The 18,228-nt window shown below is 41.6% G+C and overlaps 1 protein-coding gene across 2 annotated transcripts in view; it reads left to right on the plus strand.

Moving 5' to 3' along the window:
* Positions 1–18,228, plus strand: part of iars1 (isoleucyl-tRNA synthetase 1) — an 80,900-nt gene that overhangs the window by 54,333 nt on the left and 8,339 nt on the right. Inside the window, exons 27-32 of one of the 2 annotated variants that reach the window (XM_053674201.1) lie at positions 6,166–6,278; positions 7,788–7,883; positions 9,344–9,520; positions 10,140–10,260; positions 10,603–10,725; positions 16,353–16,496. In XM_053674201.1, coding sequence (XP_053530176.1) covers positions 6,166–6,278; positions 7,788–7,883; positions 9,344–9,520; positions 10,140–10,260; positions 10,603–10,725; positions 16,353–16,496 — 774 coding nt within the window. Of the gene's footprint in view, positions 1–6,165; positions 6,279–7,787; positions 7,884–9,343; positions 9,521–10,139; positions 10,261–10,599; positions 10,726–16,352; positions 16,497–18,228 lie in introns of both variants that reach the window. The other variant, XM_017450156.3, reaches the window with a different exon arrangement.

Genomic DNA, 18,228 nt, shown 5'->3' on the forward strand with positions numbered 1-18,228 from the left:
ATTTCATAGCAGTTGATCAATCACTACCAAGTGAAATAAAAAGCTAAGTATTTACAGCTAATGTAGTATAAACGGGCGGGCGACCAATTAAAGTAAAAATGTTCATTAGTCTAAACTGACAAACTCCGTTCTTGTTAGCAGATATTTCCTCAGCTGCTGCTTACATCGCAGTGCGAAATCTCCCAGAGGTGTTCCGGTTGAGATCTGCTGATTAGGAAGGCCATAGCATATTATTTACATTATTTTTCTACTCACCACAACATTCAGTGAGCCCTCATGTGCCGTGGGTGGGGACGGAGTCATCCTGGAAGAGGCCACTCCCATCGGGATAGAAACGTTTCGTCATCGGATATGTTTCGTGACCCTCAGAGGGGAGACACACCATAACAGAGCCATTGTTTTTCCTTTAACTTGTCACCCATCTGTAGGGAATGCATCAATAATAACGCGTTTTTTTTGTATGTCGCTAAGAAGTCTATACGACGCGTAAATGCACTCGCTTGCTTTGTTTGGCAAATCCTTGTGAAACTAAAATCTCTCTGAATATCCTGTTCACACGCCATTATCTTCGCCCGTTCGTGTCGTAAAGCGGTGTACTCGGGCGTACATAAATCAATTAAACTAAATGAAATAGAACATAATAAAACACGATCATTATTTCCACTGTTAGCGTCTGATGTCAGTCTGATACCAATGTGCAGACTTTAACCAAGAGATTTTTTTTTGTTTTTCGAAAAGTCTGTGAGCCCTGACATGTTTTGTGTCCAAAGGTTTTTGTTTTGTTTATTTTGTTGGGTTTAAAAAAAAAAAAAAAAAGAAAAAAGTTTTGCACTGAAGCTACGAGGCTAATGAAGCAAGCAGCAACCCTAAATCATAACCCGACCATCTCCTTAAGAGTTTAAGAAAAAAGTTTAAAAAGTCTTTTCTTCGCTGTTTGTTTGTTTTTGTTTTTTTTCTCTTTCCATCCCCTTTTTTTTCCTCCACTTCCTTTTGTAGGAGTGGCATTGATGACTTGTATCCAAATTTGCCTACTTATACTATACACAAGTATATATACAACTATATACAAACTCCTCTTTGCATTGAAGATTTTCTTCATTCATTATTCCTTATATAATTTGTACTATATAATTTAATTTATCGGTGTTTACATGTTCTCTCCATGCCTCGGGGTTTCCTCTCGCGCTCCAAAGACATGAGTTGTAGGCTGATTGGTATCTCTAAATTGTTCGTAGCGTGCACGATTGTGCCCTGCGATGGATCGGCGCCCCGTCCAGGGTGACCCCCGCCTCGTGCCCCGAATCCCCTGGGATCGGCTCCCCGCGACCCTGTCTAGGATACAGAAAATGGATGGAATTGAATTGATCATTCCCTTGATTTATTTTTTTCCACACTTCATTTACATCTCTCTAAAATGCGTGCTTGAATTCAGCGAAGCAAGCCGTGACGAAGCTCCTCCTCCATCGCGCAAGGAGCTGTGGGCGATAGTAGCTGAAAAAGTATCCGCGGGTCCACACACAGAAATAGTAGACCGTCCGTGTACCTTTGGGATACTCATTTCAGCGTACTATGATTTGGGACGCACTAATTCTCATCTCGGTTACTGTTTAGTACGGATAGTGTGCGAATTGGGACGCAGGGGTAGGCTGACAATTACTTTACTTTATATATCGCTCGCAAGATCCTTATTGTCCTCCAAAGAGGAGGAGTTCCAGTTTTAAAAAAAATTATAAAAAAAAAAATTTAGAAGCCATCTTGTTTCGGGAAATTTTTTCTATGTTTAAAATGATTCCTTTATTTTACAAAAAACATTTTTCAGATGCCAGTTTTGGCATGTATTGTGCACAGTGCTCAATGTGTAGCTGTAAGACTTTCTTATTTGTAAGTAACATTCGTCTTGTAGCTCCAGTGCAAAGCTAACAAGGGGCAGCTGTTTAAACAGACATGAATATTGGGTTAGGCACCCACATTAGACTATTTGATGTTAGCAGATGTTTTTAGGCAAATTGTTTTGGGCTTTTGAAGAAGCACGTCACCACCACCACTGGTTTTAAGACAATACGAGGTGAGATAAATAGATAAAGAAGTGAGGTGGGGCTGTTTTTTTTTTTTTTTTTCCCTTTTCCCTAGCACAGATTGTAGATCTGTGCATCATTGATAATCTTGACTAACTCTAGCATAATAGTAGCCCTAGCCCAACCCTAACTCTAGCACAATAGTAGCCCTAGCCCAACCCTAACTCTAGCACAATAGTAGCCCTAGCCCAACCCTAACTCTAGCACAATAGTAGCCCTAGCCCAACCCTAACTCTGGCATAATAGTAGCCCTAGCCCAACCCTAACACTGGCATAATAGTAGCCCTAGCCCAACCCTAACACTGGCATAATAGTAGCCCTAGCCCAACCCTAACACTGGCATAATAGTAGCCCTAGCCCAACCCTAACTCTAGCATAATAGTAGCCCTAGCCCAACCCTAACTCTAGCATAATAGTAGCCCTAGCCCAACCCTAACTCTAGCATAATAGTAGCCCTAGCCCAACCCTAACTCTAGCATAATAGTAGCCCTAGCCCAACCCTAACTCTAGCACAATAGTAGCCCTAGCCCAACCCTAACACTAGCATAATAGTAGCCCTAGCCCAACCCTAACACTAGCATAATAGTAGCCCTAGCCCAACCCTAACTCTAGCACAATAGTAGCCCTAGCCCAACCCTAACTCTAGCATAATAGTAGCCCTAGCCCAACCCTAACTCTAGCACAATAGTAGCCCTAGCCCAACCCTAACTCTAGCACAATAGTAGCCCTAGCCCAACCCTAACTCTAGCATAATAGTAGCCCTAGCCCAACCCTAACTCTAGCATAATAGTAGCCCTAGCCCAACCCTAACTCTAGCACAATAGTAGCCCTAGCCCAACCCTAACTCTAGCATAATAGTAGCCCTAGTCCAACCCTAACTCTAGCACAATAGTAGCCCTAGCCCAACCCTAACTCTAGCATAATAGTAGCCCTAGCCCAACCCTAACTCTAGCATAATAGTAGCCCTAGCCCAACCCTAACACTGGCATAATAGTAGCCCTAGCCCAACCCTAACTCTAGCATAATAGTAGCCCTAGCCCAACCCTAACACTGGCATAATAGTAGCCCTAGCCCAACCCTAACACTGGCATAATAGTAGCCCTAGCCCAACCCTAACACTAGCATAATAGTAGCCCTAGCCCAACCCTAACACTAGCATAATAGTAGCCCTAGCCCAACACTGGCATAACAGTAAACCTAGCCCAACCCTAACACTCGCTTAATTGAGTGAAATGCCCCTTAGATTTGCTTCTCTGCCATATTCATAACACATCATCAGCAGTAATTGAGAAGGAGCGTGTGGAATACAGGTGCAGGTGTGATGAACATGAACAAGGTGGATTATTTACTCTCATCTAAATGTCTTTGGGGGAGAAAGTAAAAGTAGAAACGTGTATCGTCAATGCACCAAATACACAAAAAGTTTATGATGTTTGTTCGCTTGAAATGAAAGAGTTGAAAGGGTTCGCAATCTTTGGTATTCTGAGTAAACGCAGCATTAAACCCAAAGTATGGAAGTATATGATCTAAAGCTTTTCTCATCCCTCATACTGTAGATTCACTGTTGATTTATTGCTAGATATTAGATTTTAGCGCTCCCGTGTAATATCATGAAAAGCCATGATCGAGGATCGAGTCCAAACCTCCTTTACCAGGACTGACAGGTACAGAGAAGTATTTCTTAATAATAGCACACTAGTAATAGTAAAGCAGCAACCTTTCCTTTTAGCCCTTTTGGCTTGCATCCTCGCATTTTTAACGATTTTGCCTGAGAGGCAACGTTGTACTCAGGGGTCAGATGGGAATTGCATCAGTTTGTGATTGATATTTCAAGTAGGAAGCAGTTTTCTGGGTTTTCAAGCTGAACGCTATGAAAAATCCCTATCCAAAGTGGGCGGTAGTTTTTAATAAGCCGTGTGTAACCTACAGTTCTGCTTCTTTTGGCCCCCGAGCGTCAGCGCGAAAGAGCAAAGAAGAGCAAAGCCAAGCGTAGAGATCTACGATTAGCGTGAGGATCTGATTGCAGTGTTTCAACACGCCTGCTTCAAAAGCACTTTCACACCTCTTTTACAGAACACGGGCGCTTTAATCAGGAACAACGTGGGACGAGGCTATGAAATGTGACACGAGCGGGTCAGAGTAGGATAAGAGCATTGATCTGAAGAACAAAGAAGTGAAGAACTAAAAGCTGACTTATCGTGTAGTTTCCAGCCTGGTTTTAACCGTCGAATGAAAAACGCAGAAATTTTCTGTTCCGTAAACGTTGAGTCAGTGATGGAGGACGGTGTGTTTTTGGGGCTTATTCAGTAGAAAATATTATGAAGTGTATCAGATGGAACGTTAACTGGTCCGGGAGAAATGAGTATAATATATAAGCAGTTCTTTTAGGTTTATATTTTTAGATTTCTCCTGATTTTTTTTTTTTTTTTTTTTTTTTTTTTTTGAGATTTTTTTTTAAAAGATATTTTAAATACATGCTATGGTGACCGTTTACGTAAAGATGCAGTGGGGGGGGGGATAAGTACTGAACGCATCAAAAAAAAAAAAGGTTATTCACATGAAATTTTCACCAGACTTTGGTATTAACTCAAGAAATCCACACATATAAAGAAATCCAAACATTAAAGTCCATAAATGAAGTTATGTATATCAAAGAGGAATGACACGGGAAAGAAGTATTGAACACGCTAACTGAAATGTATTTAATACTTAGTGGAGGAGCCTTTGTGTGTAATGACGCTTCAAGACGCTTCCTGTATGAAGAAATTAATGTTCCGCAGTATTCAGGTGTGATTTTGGTCCGTTCTTCTAAACATATTGTCTTTAAATCTTGTTCAGTTGGATTCGAGTCAGGTGATTGACCGGGCCATTCTAACACCTTGATTTTTCTCCGAACCCAATTGAGAGTTTCCTTTACTGTATGTTTTGGATCGTTGTCCTGCTGGAAGTCCACCCACATCTCATCTTCATCATCCTGGTGGATGCAGCAGATTCTCCTCAAGAATCTCCCGGTACAGGGCTCCATTCATCATCATTCCTTCAATTATATGAAGTCTGCCAGTACCATGTGATGAAGAACAGCCATGACCATGATGCTTCACCTCCACACTTCACTGTTGGTGTAGTGTTTTTAGGGAGATGTGCAGTGACATTTCTTCTCCAAACATGGTGTGTAGTATGACAGCCAAAAAGTTCAATTTTGCTCTCGTCTGTCCAGACTACACTCTCACAGTATTTCATAGGCTTGTCCAAATGAGTTGTAACAAACTTTAAATAAGCTTCGACATGCCTTTTCTTTAGTAATGGAGTCTTGCGTGTGAGCGTGAGCAGTGGAGTGCACTGCCTATTGTTTTCTCTGTGACGATGGCACATGCTGCCTCCAAGTGTTTCTGGAGCTCTTTCCGAGTGGTCCTTGGCTCTTGGGCTACTCTTCTGATTATTCTTCTGACTCCCTGGTCAGAAGTCTTGTGAGGAGCTCCTGTGCGTGGTCGGTTGATGACGGAGTGATGTTGCTTCCACTTGCGGATAATGACCCCAGTGGTGTTTACTGGAGGATTCAGAAGTGTTAAAATACGTCTGTATCCGATTCCATCAATATGTTTCGCAACAATAAGGTTGTGAAGGTCTTGGGAGAACTCTTTGCTTTTACCCATCATGAGATGTTTCTTGTGTGACACCTTGGTAACGAAAAGCCTTTTTATAGACCATCGATTTACTCACCCAGCTGATATTCATTTGCACAGATAGGAGGCATAATTACTTACCGATTTCAGCTGGTTCCTTTCCTTACCTTGCCACACCTTAGCGTGTTCGATACTTTTTTCCCGTGTCATTCCACTTTATTACACATAACTATTTATGGACTTTAATATTGTGAATTGTTTTATATTTCCAGATTTCTTGAGTTAATACTGATGTCTGGCGAAAATTGGAATAACCTCATTGGAACTATATTCACTGAAAAACATGTTCAATACTTATTTCCCCCACTGTATATTGGATTTTTTTTTTTTAATAACCTACTTCAAAATGACATTCACAGGTTTTTCTATAATCACACCTAACTCTAAAAGTTTCTCTCGTCTCCCAGGCTCCATCATAGTGGACGGACACGAGCTGCACGAGGAAGATTTGCGGCTGATGTACACCTTCGATCAGAAATCGGGCACGGCAGCACAATATGAAGCCCATTCAGATGGGCAGGTAATGTGCAGTCTCCCTGACTTTTAACAACCCAGTGGATCCTGTTTAAGCAAACCTATAGAAATTTGTTTCAACTCAGTGATATTTTTACGTTTAAATGGGAATTTTACCTGAATGCTATAGTTCCAGTTTGAACTAATAATGGGAAGTTCAGTTGAGTTTACAGACGTGATTCTTTCAAACTGTCCATTTCAATGAATCGAGCATTTGATTCAGTTTCATCCAGGAAACAGTCAATCTCCAGGCTGCACCACATGACATTACTGTCCATGTATGATAAGTGAGAACGTCGAAGTCATGGAGTTAATTAACAAGCGTCCCAATGGTTTTTTCAGTTGGGTTTTCAGTTCCCTCAGACAAACATGGCCAACAATGATATTGAGTTCACATGTTTAGTTAGCCGATCGTGTCATTTATGTTTCGACCTGTAAGTATTATTATCCCGGTTTGGCCGTTTCGATTTCACTAGTCAGGGCTCCGTGCTGGAGCAACCTAACAGACTGCCATTAAAAAAATAATAAAATAAATAATAATAATAAAAAAACACACACAGAAAGGAAGTCATTAAGTCGCAGTTTTATCATGGTAATCATTTTAAAATTCATAACCCAACACAGTTTGATTTAGAAGTATTCTTTGGAGATTTGGTTCAATTGGAAAGATTTGTTTGAGAGTCAGTTATTACTACTTTGAACTAAAAGTTGTGAAATTGTTTGTTTAAAATTGAGGTAAGGACATTGTTTGTGGGCTACAAATCTCTTGATAACTCCAGTCCAAAACTGCAGAAGCAAACTTTGTCCACCGAACAGAGAGCCTATGGCTGGAAGACTACATTAAGCAGAAGATTGGAAATTTTTAACCTTCAGTTCAAGCGCACTGATGCTCCATCCCAGTTCGCCTACTATCCGTCCCAAATAGTGTCCGAGATTAGAATTAGTGTGTCCAGAATCGTAGCATGTTGAAACGAGTATCCCAGTGTGTGGATCCGTGGACTGTTCTTCAGCTAATATTACCTATAACTCCTTACGCAATGGAGGAGGGGTTATGCGGCGGTTTGCTTCGCCGAATTCAACCTGCGAACTTGGCGGACGAGTGTAACGCCGGTGATGCGAATTTTAGATAGCTGCAAATGAAATATGGAAGAATAAATCAAGGGAATAGCAAATCCAGTTATACAGTATGAATTCTATAAGGAGTAACGAACGAAGAAAAGCCGACATGCAACGCAGAGTTTGTTTACGGTGACGGTGTGCGTCACTAGGCAACAACGTTCTCTTGTCCCAGTACTTGCTATACGTTCAAACGTATGAACTTTTTCCTTCACCAAAAGAGTATGCACTTTTAGTGCATAGTATAAGTAGGTGAATTGGGATGAACGCCACCAGTAAGTGTAAAGTAAAATATTTTCTAAAGTCTAAAATGCAGGTGTAGTGTAGCATTCAACATGTCGGTGTTATTGATTCCATTTGTGTAGTAATATTGGATTTTTCTCCCCCCCCCCCGCTCTAGCTGTTGGTTCTCTTAGACATCACTCCTGATCAGTCAATGGTGGATGAAGGCGTGGCTCGAGAAGTTATAAACCGCATTCAGAAACTGCGCAAGAAGGTAAGAATGCACAACGATGATTCCCCATTAAATCCATCGCTAGCAGTGTTTAACCTCGGAAAGACCCCATGTCAATTTAGAACGTTACGTATAAATGAAGGGAACAATCGTTCGAACGTCTCGAAACGAATTTGTCGCGCTCATCTTTATTCCTCTGGCATCACTCCACCCAGTGTTTGTTTGCCTTTTTCGTCCCTCTTGGGGTCTGGCTCATTTGCCTTTCCCAGGCTTGGAGAACTGCTATTTGGGGAAGAAAAAAAGGAACAACACTTTTTCCACTCCAGAATTACATGTGCATGGAGCAGAGCAGACTTAATAAGCTTAATTACCCAGTCCACTCGGAGACATATGCTGCTTTTTGATGTGTTATGGAAATCAGGAAAGTAAGACGGATTTCCTTCTGCCCTCCTTCCCCCTTCCTTAATAAACAAACTTTTTTTTTTTCCATTCCGGCCTGTTGCCTGGTGCGTGCCATATATGTTATGTACATGTGAAGGGGAAGGGGGTCTCTGGCAACGGTCCAAGCCTGAATTCCTTTCTTATTGAAACTCTGAAAAACAGGAGGAATTTTCCATGGGAGGGAATTAGAGTTTTTGTTATCCTTTCCTTAAAGGAGGCAGTGACTGGTGGGGGTCGAGTGTTGCAGAATGTTTGAGGAAAAAGAAAACTCTGTGTGTTTTTGGTCTTCTCGCCAACTGTAGCATATGAAGAAGGAAAGACGAGAAGAAAATTCCAAAAAGGTTCCAAAAAACGCACGCCATCGTTCTGGCTTGGGTAGAAATAGCATGCAGTTATTTAAGCTGAAAGAAAGTGAATTAAAAGTGCTTTCTCAATAAAGTTTCCTAAAAAAATACAAGCTGTAAGAAAGAAAATTTCAATAATATTGTGTTCAAGATGTAGAGTTTAAGAACCAATTACATACTACGTCTGTTTCGCTCTTTCTTTGCTTTATTTATAAATAGTACTTACACTGTGTAGGAATTAGAATTTTAAAATCAAATAATGGTGTTTTTTTTTATTTATTTTTTTATTTATTTTTATTTATTATTATTTTTTTTACAAAAACACTCCATTTTAGTATCATATCGTGAACATTTATTTTGATGCTAGTATGGATGCTATTCTCTCTCGCATTCTCTCTCTCTTTGAATTCAAAGCTAAAAATGACATGAATGTATCAGCTGCAATATTTGAATAATTAAAAGCAAGGTTTCGTCTTTCTCCTCACCAAATGAGGCAGGACTTTGCTGCTTGTGACCAGAAGGATTCATGTTCAAATCCCAGTGATACTGCAGGCCCACTGTTGGGCTATTGAGCAACACAGACTCTATACATGGAATGGATTCAGATCTTCAGCTGTTGTTGTTAATAATAATAATAATAATAATAGCAAATGTTTCCAATATGATGGAGCTGATAGGGTTATTAGGGTTCGAGTGATGTTTTCTGTCTTCCTCAAGGGTCATCTGGTCCCATCCGACGAGATCACAGTGTACTACAGCTCCGAGCCTGCAGGTGATTACCTAGACAAAGTGATCCAGGCTCATTCAGACTTCATCTTTGCCACTACGAAGGCTCCACTAAAGCTTTATCCTGTTCCCAAAACCGCCAGCGTGATCGTCCAAGAGAAAACTCAGGTAAACTTTCTTACATTTAGTCAGCCAGTGTTTTGATATTTACACTGTATGGCCAAAGGTTTGTGGACAACTGACCATCACACCCATATATGCTTGTTGAACATGCCATTCTAGAGTCAGTCCTCATTTGCTGTTATAACAACCTCCACTCTTCTGGGTAGGATTTCCACTAGATTTTGGAGCGTGTAGGGCTGTAGGGATTTGTCCATTCAGCCACATGAGCATTAGTTAGGTCAGGCACTGATGTCGGGAGAAGAGACCTTGGGTGTAGTCGGCATTCCAGTTCATCCCAAAGATGTTCAGTGGGGTTGAGTTCAGGACTCTGGAGTTCTTCCACTCCAACCTGGGCAAACCATGTCATCATTGACGTCGTTTTGTGTACAGAGGCTTCGTCATGCTGGAACATATTTGGTCTCCTTAGTTCCAGTGAAGGGAAATCGTAATGCTACAGTATACAAAGACAGCCTATACAACTGTGCGCTCCCATCTTTGTAGCAACAGTTTGGCGAAAGCCTACATATGGCTGTGATGGTCAGGTGTCCTCATACATTTGGCCATATAGTGTATACGGTGATGTTTTTGACACTGATTATTGAGTATATGATGTGTTTGGGTGTAGTTGAAGGGTTCCGACCTGGATTTGACCATCATTAAGGGAGCAGAAGTCTCCAGAGCACCCTTCACTGGCCCTGCATGCGCTTACGTCAACCTCCGAGTCAATCTCAACAATAAACAACAAGGTAACTAGATATACAATGTGTCAGCCCGATTTACACTGTACACCAATGGATGGAGATATTTGCGTGGTGGATGATTCAGCAGTGACGCCACTGTATGGTGTGTGGAGTTGGTGGGATTGTTTTCCATGTCCAGTGGTCATCCATGGCATTTAAGAAAACATTTTAAATGCTCTCATAAATGTTTCATCTTCAAAATCTCAAATGTTTTATAAATGTTGTTGTAATAAATATGCACCTAAGAGTTTTAATTCCGATCATGTTACCCGGTGTTCATAATTTGTCATTGTCTCTACATGGCTAGTATAAGGCTAACATGTTTTATTTACCCCTCTCCCTCAGAAGGAATGGTTCTGTTGGAAAATCCCAAGGGAGACAACAAACTGGACGTAGAGAAGCTTAAGATGGTTTGCCGCACCATTTTCAACCTCAACAACACTCCTTTGGCCATTTTCAACGAGGCTACTGGTAAGACAGGATTGTTTACTGTAGCAAAACATCATTATTTACCTTCAACATGCATGCAATAGCACGCAACACAAGCCATGCACATATGAGATCTTTCTCACATTGAACATGAACTGTAAAGCGTGACTGGATGAGTGTATTGGAGCATACTGTAAGCGTATCGCACTCTCTTATTACACATAAATATCGGGTCTAATATTATTCAGAGTAGTCCTTTAGTGTGTCAGATTTGATTGTAGCCGGAGGCATCGTCAGTCTTGGCTGATTTGTTGAACGCAGTCGGTGATTTTGAAAGGAATAACAATAATCCATGTTCTTCCATGGAAATATTGGTTTGAATGTTAAGAAATTTCAAGCACATTATTTATTTTTTTTTTAAACCAGTAAAGTGATTGAAACTGAAACAGTAGCATCCCCTGATGCTGAGCGGGAAAACGAGGCGTGTAAATGTCTATATGAGTTCCAGTTTACATGAACATGATAGGAGCAGAGCATAAGGACAGATAATGTACTCTACACGGCTCTGTAGCATCTAAACCCATACACTGATAGCTTAGCTGTGCCTCCCATTGGCTAGCGACACCAAACTAGCCTAGTTAGAGAAGTCACAAACAGTGACAACACCCGAGGCAAGTTTTATGATAAATCCAACTTTTTTCTGATCATGGCATATCTTGACAGCTACCTGTTACTTCAGCACGTAGGCTACTAGCTGAACTGGAAAAAATGCATGGAAGAGAATCCGGGCTCAGCCCCTGATGATTAACAGTCCAGCTAACGCCCCTGGTTATTTCCTCTAATTATCAAGAAAGAAAGAACGTTAATAGATAGAAATACCAACAGAAGAAAGAATAAATTAGGGGGGGGGGGACCCCAGAATGGAATGTTGAAAAAAAAGGCAGGACGGATAGAAACGAGAAAACTAATGAGGAATAAAGAAATAAGCAAAACGCAGAGAAGAAGAAAGAACTTTTTCAATCCGAATGAAACGGTGTGAATCGTGAGAGAGAAAGAAACATGAAGAAAAGAAAGAAAACAAAATAATGACTGAGGAAAAACCATTTTGATTTCTGAATAAGAAAGGAACGAGAAAATAATTAGCAAGGAAGAAAGAACGATGTTTTTTAATGAGACATGAAAAAAGGAACAGTGTGAAGATTTTGCACACAATTGATGCTGCTTGTTTATAACACTCATGCACATGTGTGACTCATCATTACACCAACAATGTTCTTCTCAGGGCTTTTCATCTAGGACATCACATGCGCTGAGATGGAGAAAGTACATATAAATGATACTGAGCTTCTGGAGCACACAGTTATTGTAACACTGTTTAATACCAATTTCAAACAGCTCCATCGTGATTTAAAACCATTTACAGGTGATGTGAATAACAATAATTCTCATTACAGTGGCACCTGTAATGGGTGGGATTATATTAGCAAGCAAGTGAACAGTCAGTTCTTGAAGTTGATGTGTTGGAAGCAGGAAAAATGGGCAAGCGTAAGGATCTTAATGACTTTGACAAGGAGCAAATTGTGATGGCTAGACGACCGGGTCGGGGCGTTTCCAAAACAGCAGGTCTTTTGGGGTGTTCCCGGTATGCAGTGGTTAGTACCTACCGAAAGTGGTGTAAGGAAGGACAACCGTGAATAGGCAACAGGGTCATGGGTGCTCAAGGCTCACTGATGCGTGTGGGAGGCGAAGGCTAACCCGTGTGGTCCGATCCCACAGAAGACCTACTGTAGGTGTACTGTATTTATCAGAACACACAGTACAGCACAGCTTGCTGAGTATGGGGCTGCCTAGCTGTAGGCCGGGCAGAGTGCCCATGCTGACCCCTGTCCACCACCGAAAGCACCTACAATGGGCACGTGAGCATCAGAACTGGACCACGGAGCAATGGAAGAAGGTGACCTGGTCTGATGAATCACGTTTTCTTTTACATCATGTGGACGGCCGGGTGTGTGTGCACCGCTTACCTGTGGAAGAGATGGCACCAGGATGCACTATGGGAAGAAGGCGAGCAGTGTGATGCTCTGGGCAATGTTCTGCTAGGAAAGCTTGGTATTCAAGTGGATGTTACTTTGGCACGTACCTCCTACCTAGACATTGTTGTAGACCCTTTAGTACACCCCTTCATGGCAACGCTATTCCCTAATGTGACCTGTCTCACTGCAGAAATTGTTCAGGAACGGTTTGAGGAACATGATAAAGAGTTCAAGGAGTTGACTTGGCCTCCAAACATCCCAGATCTCAATCCAATCGAGCATCTGTGGGGTGTCCCGAACAAAGAAGTCCGATCCATGGAGACCTCCTCGCAACTTACAGGACTTAAAGGATCTGCTGCTAACGTCTTGGTGCCAGATACCACAGCACACCTTCAGAGGTCTTGTGGAGTCCATGCAGCGACAGGTCAGAGCTGTTTTGGCAGCACAAGGTGGATGTACACAGTATCAGGCGGGTGGTCTGTCCGTAATGTTATGGCTGCTCGGTGTAATGTGCCTGCTGCACTACACACATCAGCCGAGGTGCTGTTTATTTTCAGAATCAGAAACATGCAGTTACGTGTAAATGCTGATGAAACGGAGCAGTCCAGCGTAGCGCTGTCTACGAACTGTCCTGCTTTCTGCATGTAGCCACGTCGAGGTTAAACACGTCAAGAGAAAAGAAGGACACTGGCTTTTACCTGAAATGCAAGATTAGGACACGACATCTAAAACATACGCCCGTGATTGGTGACTTTTTGCCAAGGACACAAACATGACGTGTGCTGTTAGAACGAGAGAAACAATATGCTTTCCTTATCTCGGACCATGTTGTCTGAATTCACGCACTTAGCTAGCTAGCTAGCTGCTAGGTATATTATATTAGCGTCCACTTTTTTAGGTTTCCAGGCAACTAAAACATGGGACCGGGCAGCACAATAAAGCAGTCGCTTGCTCAGTGGGCTAGCTAATAACGTTATCCTTTGTCCACCCTTGTTCTGATGCATTCATCATCGAAAGCTTTTATTTTAATGATAATGTTGTTCATTTATGTTGTGGGCATCATGGTGGTGCAGTGGGGTATATTTTTATTTATATATTTCATATACATACGGTAAAGCGTTTTGTAATGTCGGAAAAGTGCTATGTAAATTGTAATTCTTATGAATGTACTCCTGTGGATTGAGTGCAGTTCTCTCTACTTTTCACTTGTTTGTGTTTTTAAAGCTTGACATCTGTTTGTGTGTCTTACACTCTGGTTGTTTACGTGGCCCCTAGTGAGGGACGGGTACCTGCCAAAGAGGTTCTGCTCCACTGAACAGAGCGCTCTCGCTCTCGCGCTCTCTCTCTCTCTCTCTCTCTCTCTCTCTGTGTGTGTGTGTGAGAGAGATAAGGGAATGTAAGGTCTCGGGAGACACCGAAGATCCAATCTGTCTCTGCTCTATCTTCCAAAATATAACATATCCTTAAAACTCTTAGAGAAGGGCATTAGATACTAATACAGTAGTTTAGCACATTGTATAGTGAACTTGCACAAAATGTCCTATCACATTTACATAAAACAGCTGAGTAAAACCATTTCAAAGCAAAATGTAATGGGGTTTTTCCCCCCTCAGCATCTGTTTAGTGGATTTTACAATTGGGCATTGCATTATTTGACAATTTACCTTTAATTTACGTTTTCGTGCTCGAATGTATGCATACTGTTCTGCCTGTCCATTTGATTTGAGACAACTGCTGCAGAGGACGTTCATAAAAACGTGAAATAAACCCATCTTTGAATGCGTATCATGGGCAGCGTTGATGCTCCTGAGATCAAATTAGTCCCATTAGAAAGATGGCAATCCCATCGTTCTGTTCACTGAGCAAGAAGTCAGTAACAATCAAGGCATAATCGTTCATTTAATAACTTGGTATTGCAGTTATTTTATTAACACCCGTACACCTGCTCATTCATGCAGTCATGCAATAAGCCAGTCATGTGGCAGCAGAACAATGCATAAAATCATGCAGATCGAGAGCTTCAGAATGAAGATGTTGCTGCCTCGTGATTGGCCGCTTGAAAAGCTGCAAGTGTATAGGTGTTCCTATTAAAGTGGACGGTGAGCGTGATGCCATAAACTGCAATAACCAGGCAGTTATTGTGCTGTGGAACAATGCCCAAAATTTATGACCTAGCTCACACCCATTCCCATGATTAAACATTAAGCATTAAACCATGACCTAAGATCTGTTTGCTTTTAGTGCTCTCATAGTAACACACACGTCCAAACATGCTGTGTGTAATAAATCTCTCACTGATGGTTGGTCCATTGACAGGCGCTGAAGATGGTTATTAATCATAGTGCAGGCTCATGTACCTGGCCTGGACGTTTGAACAGCGCTGCGTTTTCCTGTCCTGATGTTGTTTTGCTCATAAAAGAAAAGAGGAAAAAAAAAAACAACCCCAAACTGATTAAAATGAAGCAGAACTCCTGCTGCCAGCACAACAGATGGAAGACTGCGACGACGGCGACACAGGAGAGGCATTAATGAGAGGAGTGGAAGATGAGGAAAGAAACTACTGTTGATGAGCTCAATGAAAGTCTATTAACACTTAATTAGAACTAGAGATGTACCAATAATCAGTTAAATGATGTACCGCAACGTTCAGCATTGAAAATATTCCCATTTCCGCACTAGATGCGAGTTCAGTTTATCAGTGATTAGTATTTAGTAATCATATCTTCATCAAATGCCAGCAATGGAGCTGTAATCTTTGTCAAAAAAGATTGGTTACAGTTGCATTCTGGGTGTAAACTGTGGATCAGTTGGCTATGGTCGTGGTGTTGGCGAGAATTAGAGTCTGATTGGTTGTGCACCAGGTTGGGGATGCTGCAGGGATCCGAATCGATTGGATAATCGATTGATTGCACTACTATTGTGGGCAGGAACAATAGTCTTATTACTTACGATGGCGTTTAGGCGCAGGAGCTGCCGTCTGCTTGGGATTGTGAATTCACACTGTAGGAAGAGAGATTTCAGACAGTACAGCCCCTTATTCTAGGCCAAATCTGGACCGCAGGTATTGCTTTGTAAACTCTGAAAAGTCCAACAATAGAGACCAGTGCAGCACAAATCTTCCAAATAAGTACAATTATCACCTCGTACCTCAATACACTAATCAGGCTTGAATACAGACTTTTACTAAAGTGAGGTGCATAGGCAGTACTGGCAGATTTGAGAGAACAACATGTTAGCCAAAGTGGTATAGCTGTATCGAGACCAAAAATTCTATATGAAGTCCCTGTAGTGAGAGACGCAGGGCAAACCTGACCCCTACCTTAGCAGTTGAAGTACTTGAGTAGCCACTCATTTTGCTCGTTGAGTACTCGAGAACAAATTGCTTAACCTTGGTTCAAATCCCAGAGATACCCGAGAAGCTGTTGTTGGGCCCTTGAGCAAGGCCCTTAACCCGTAAGCGCTCAGTTATAGACCTAGATTGGATTCTACTATAGTGTAGATTGCCTTGGGTACAATCATTGACCAAATGAATAACCGTTAAGAGAGAGAGTGAGTTGAGTGAATGATGGCAGGTCCTATTAAAAAGCAATTGCGATGCGAATAACTCCAATTCACCGCGATTGTGTTTGTTTACAGAGCTGAAGAACAGCAGTGATCTACTGGCTCTGAGTGGGAAGACTCTGTGTGTGACGTCAGGAGCTCGTCCTACGGAAAAAACCAGCTCCGAGACTCTGCTGTGTCCTTACATCAACCTACAACTCATCAATGCATGTCCTGCAGGTACATCGCCCTTTTTTATTTAATTATCTCGTGTGATTAGTCATGCTGCTGCTCAGTCAGACCCTAGCAACAAGGACAAATCTCTGTACTGCTATAGCACAGTAAAGCAAGAACCAAATAGACCTTGAATAAGTATTCATTCTTTTCTTTTTTGCACAATATAAAACCAGTGAGACTGAGATTACAGTAAGATCGTGCGTGGGTATTCAGTAACCGCTTGAGTATTCCAGTGTTCGAATACTGACATCGCTATTCAGGTATTCATCACGCCCTACGTCCACATGAAGTCAGGTAGTAAACAAAATAAGAGTTAATAAACACAACCCATGTCTGGTGTGCAAGGTGGAGGTGTGCATCTGGATTTAAAGGCGGTTTTTAATCATGTAGATAGAGCAGGCAGACATGTATGAAGCTTGTTAGAGAGCGAGCGGAATAATACGTTTGGGATCATTTTCAATACGACTCCATTAACGTATTAAATTAAATCGGCGAATCTGCGCCTGCTCTATTTTCCACCAGCTGCTGCTCTTCCACGGAGCATTCATTTCACTGGTTATATGTGTGCTAATATCTGTACTGACCAGTTGATGCATCAGATTATTAGAAATATACACTCACGGCCCACTTTATTAGGAACACCTGCTCATTGATGCGGTTATCCAGTCATGTGGCAGCAGCACAGTGCACAGGTGTTCCTATTAAAGTGGCCGGTGACTGTATATTTGATCACTATATATGCGATCACTATATATGCTCTCAAAAAATAAGTTGTGTATCAAGTGAGATTTTCACAGATCCTTTAACGTGGTTATAGCTTTTTGAACTCTGTGGCAGTTAGAGCTTTAAGGAAGTTTGTACCAGAGCATGCACCGTTACTGTAGGGCTACAGGCTGAAATATTGCGCTCTCTGAATGTTAAAATAGGCAGACGGCACATTCCTAATCTACAGTCTGGCTCTATAAAATAACGCTAAATATGAAAAGGAAATACCTGTTTAGAAAATACACTAAGGAGTTCAAAATCACAGAAATGGAGCAATAAGGTCATGGTATGTTACTGGTACTAGCTTTGTCAAAATACCATTCAAAGGTTTTTTTCCCGTACTTTAGAGTTGTATTTCCCATGTAATTCCTTTTTCCACTTCCACTTCCTCTTCCACTTCCTCTTCCACTTCCTATTTCCGACTTCATCTTTTTCTTCCTCTTCCACTTCCTGCGTCCTCTTCCACTTCCTATTTCCGACTTCATCTTTTACTTCCACTTCCTGCGTCCTCTTCCACTTCCTATTTCCGACTTCATCTTTTACTTCCTCTTCCACTTCCTGCGTCCTCTTCCACTTCCTATTTCCGACTTCATCTTTTACTTCCTCTTCCACTTCCTGCGTCCTCTTCCACTTCCTATTTCCGACTTCATCTTTTACTTCCACTTCCTGCGTCCTCTTCCACTTCCTATTTCCGACTTCATCTTTTTCTTGCTGCTTCCTCTTCTACTTCCTCTTTTACTTCCACTTCCTATTTCCGATTTCATCTTTACTTCCTCTTCCACTTCCTATTTCCGACTTCATCTTTTACTTCCACTTCCTGCTTCCTCTTCCACTTCCTATTTCCGACTTCATCTTTTTCCTGCTGCTTCCTCTTGTACTTCCTCTTTTACTTCCACTTCCTATTTCCGATTTCATCTTTACTTCCTCTTCCACTTCCTTCCTCCTCTTCCAATTCCTGCTTCCTCTTTTA

Source organism: Ictalurus punctatus, chromosome 21 (genome assembly GCF_001660625.3).
Source record: "Ictalurus punctatus breed USDA103 chromosome 21, Coco_2.0, whole genome shotgun sequence".
Classification (NCBI taxonomy): Eukaryota; Metazoa; Chordata; class Actinopteri; order Siluriformes; family Ictaluridae; genus Ictalurus; species Ictalurus punctatus.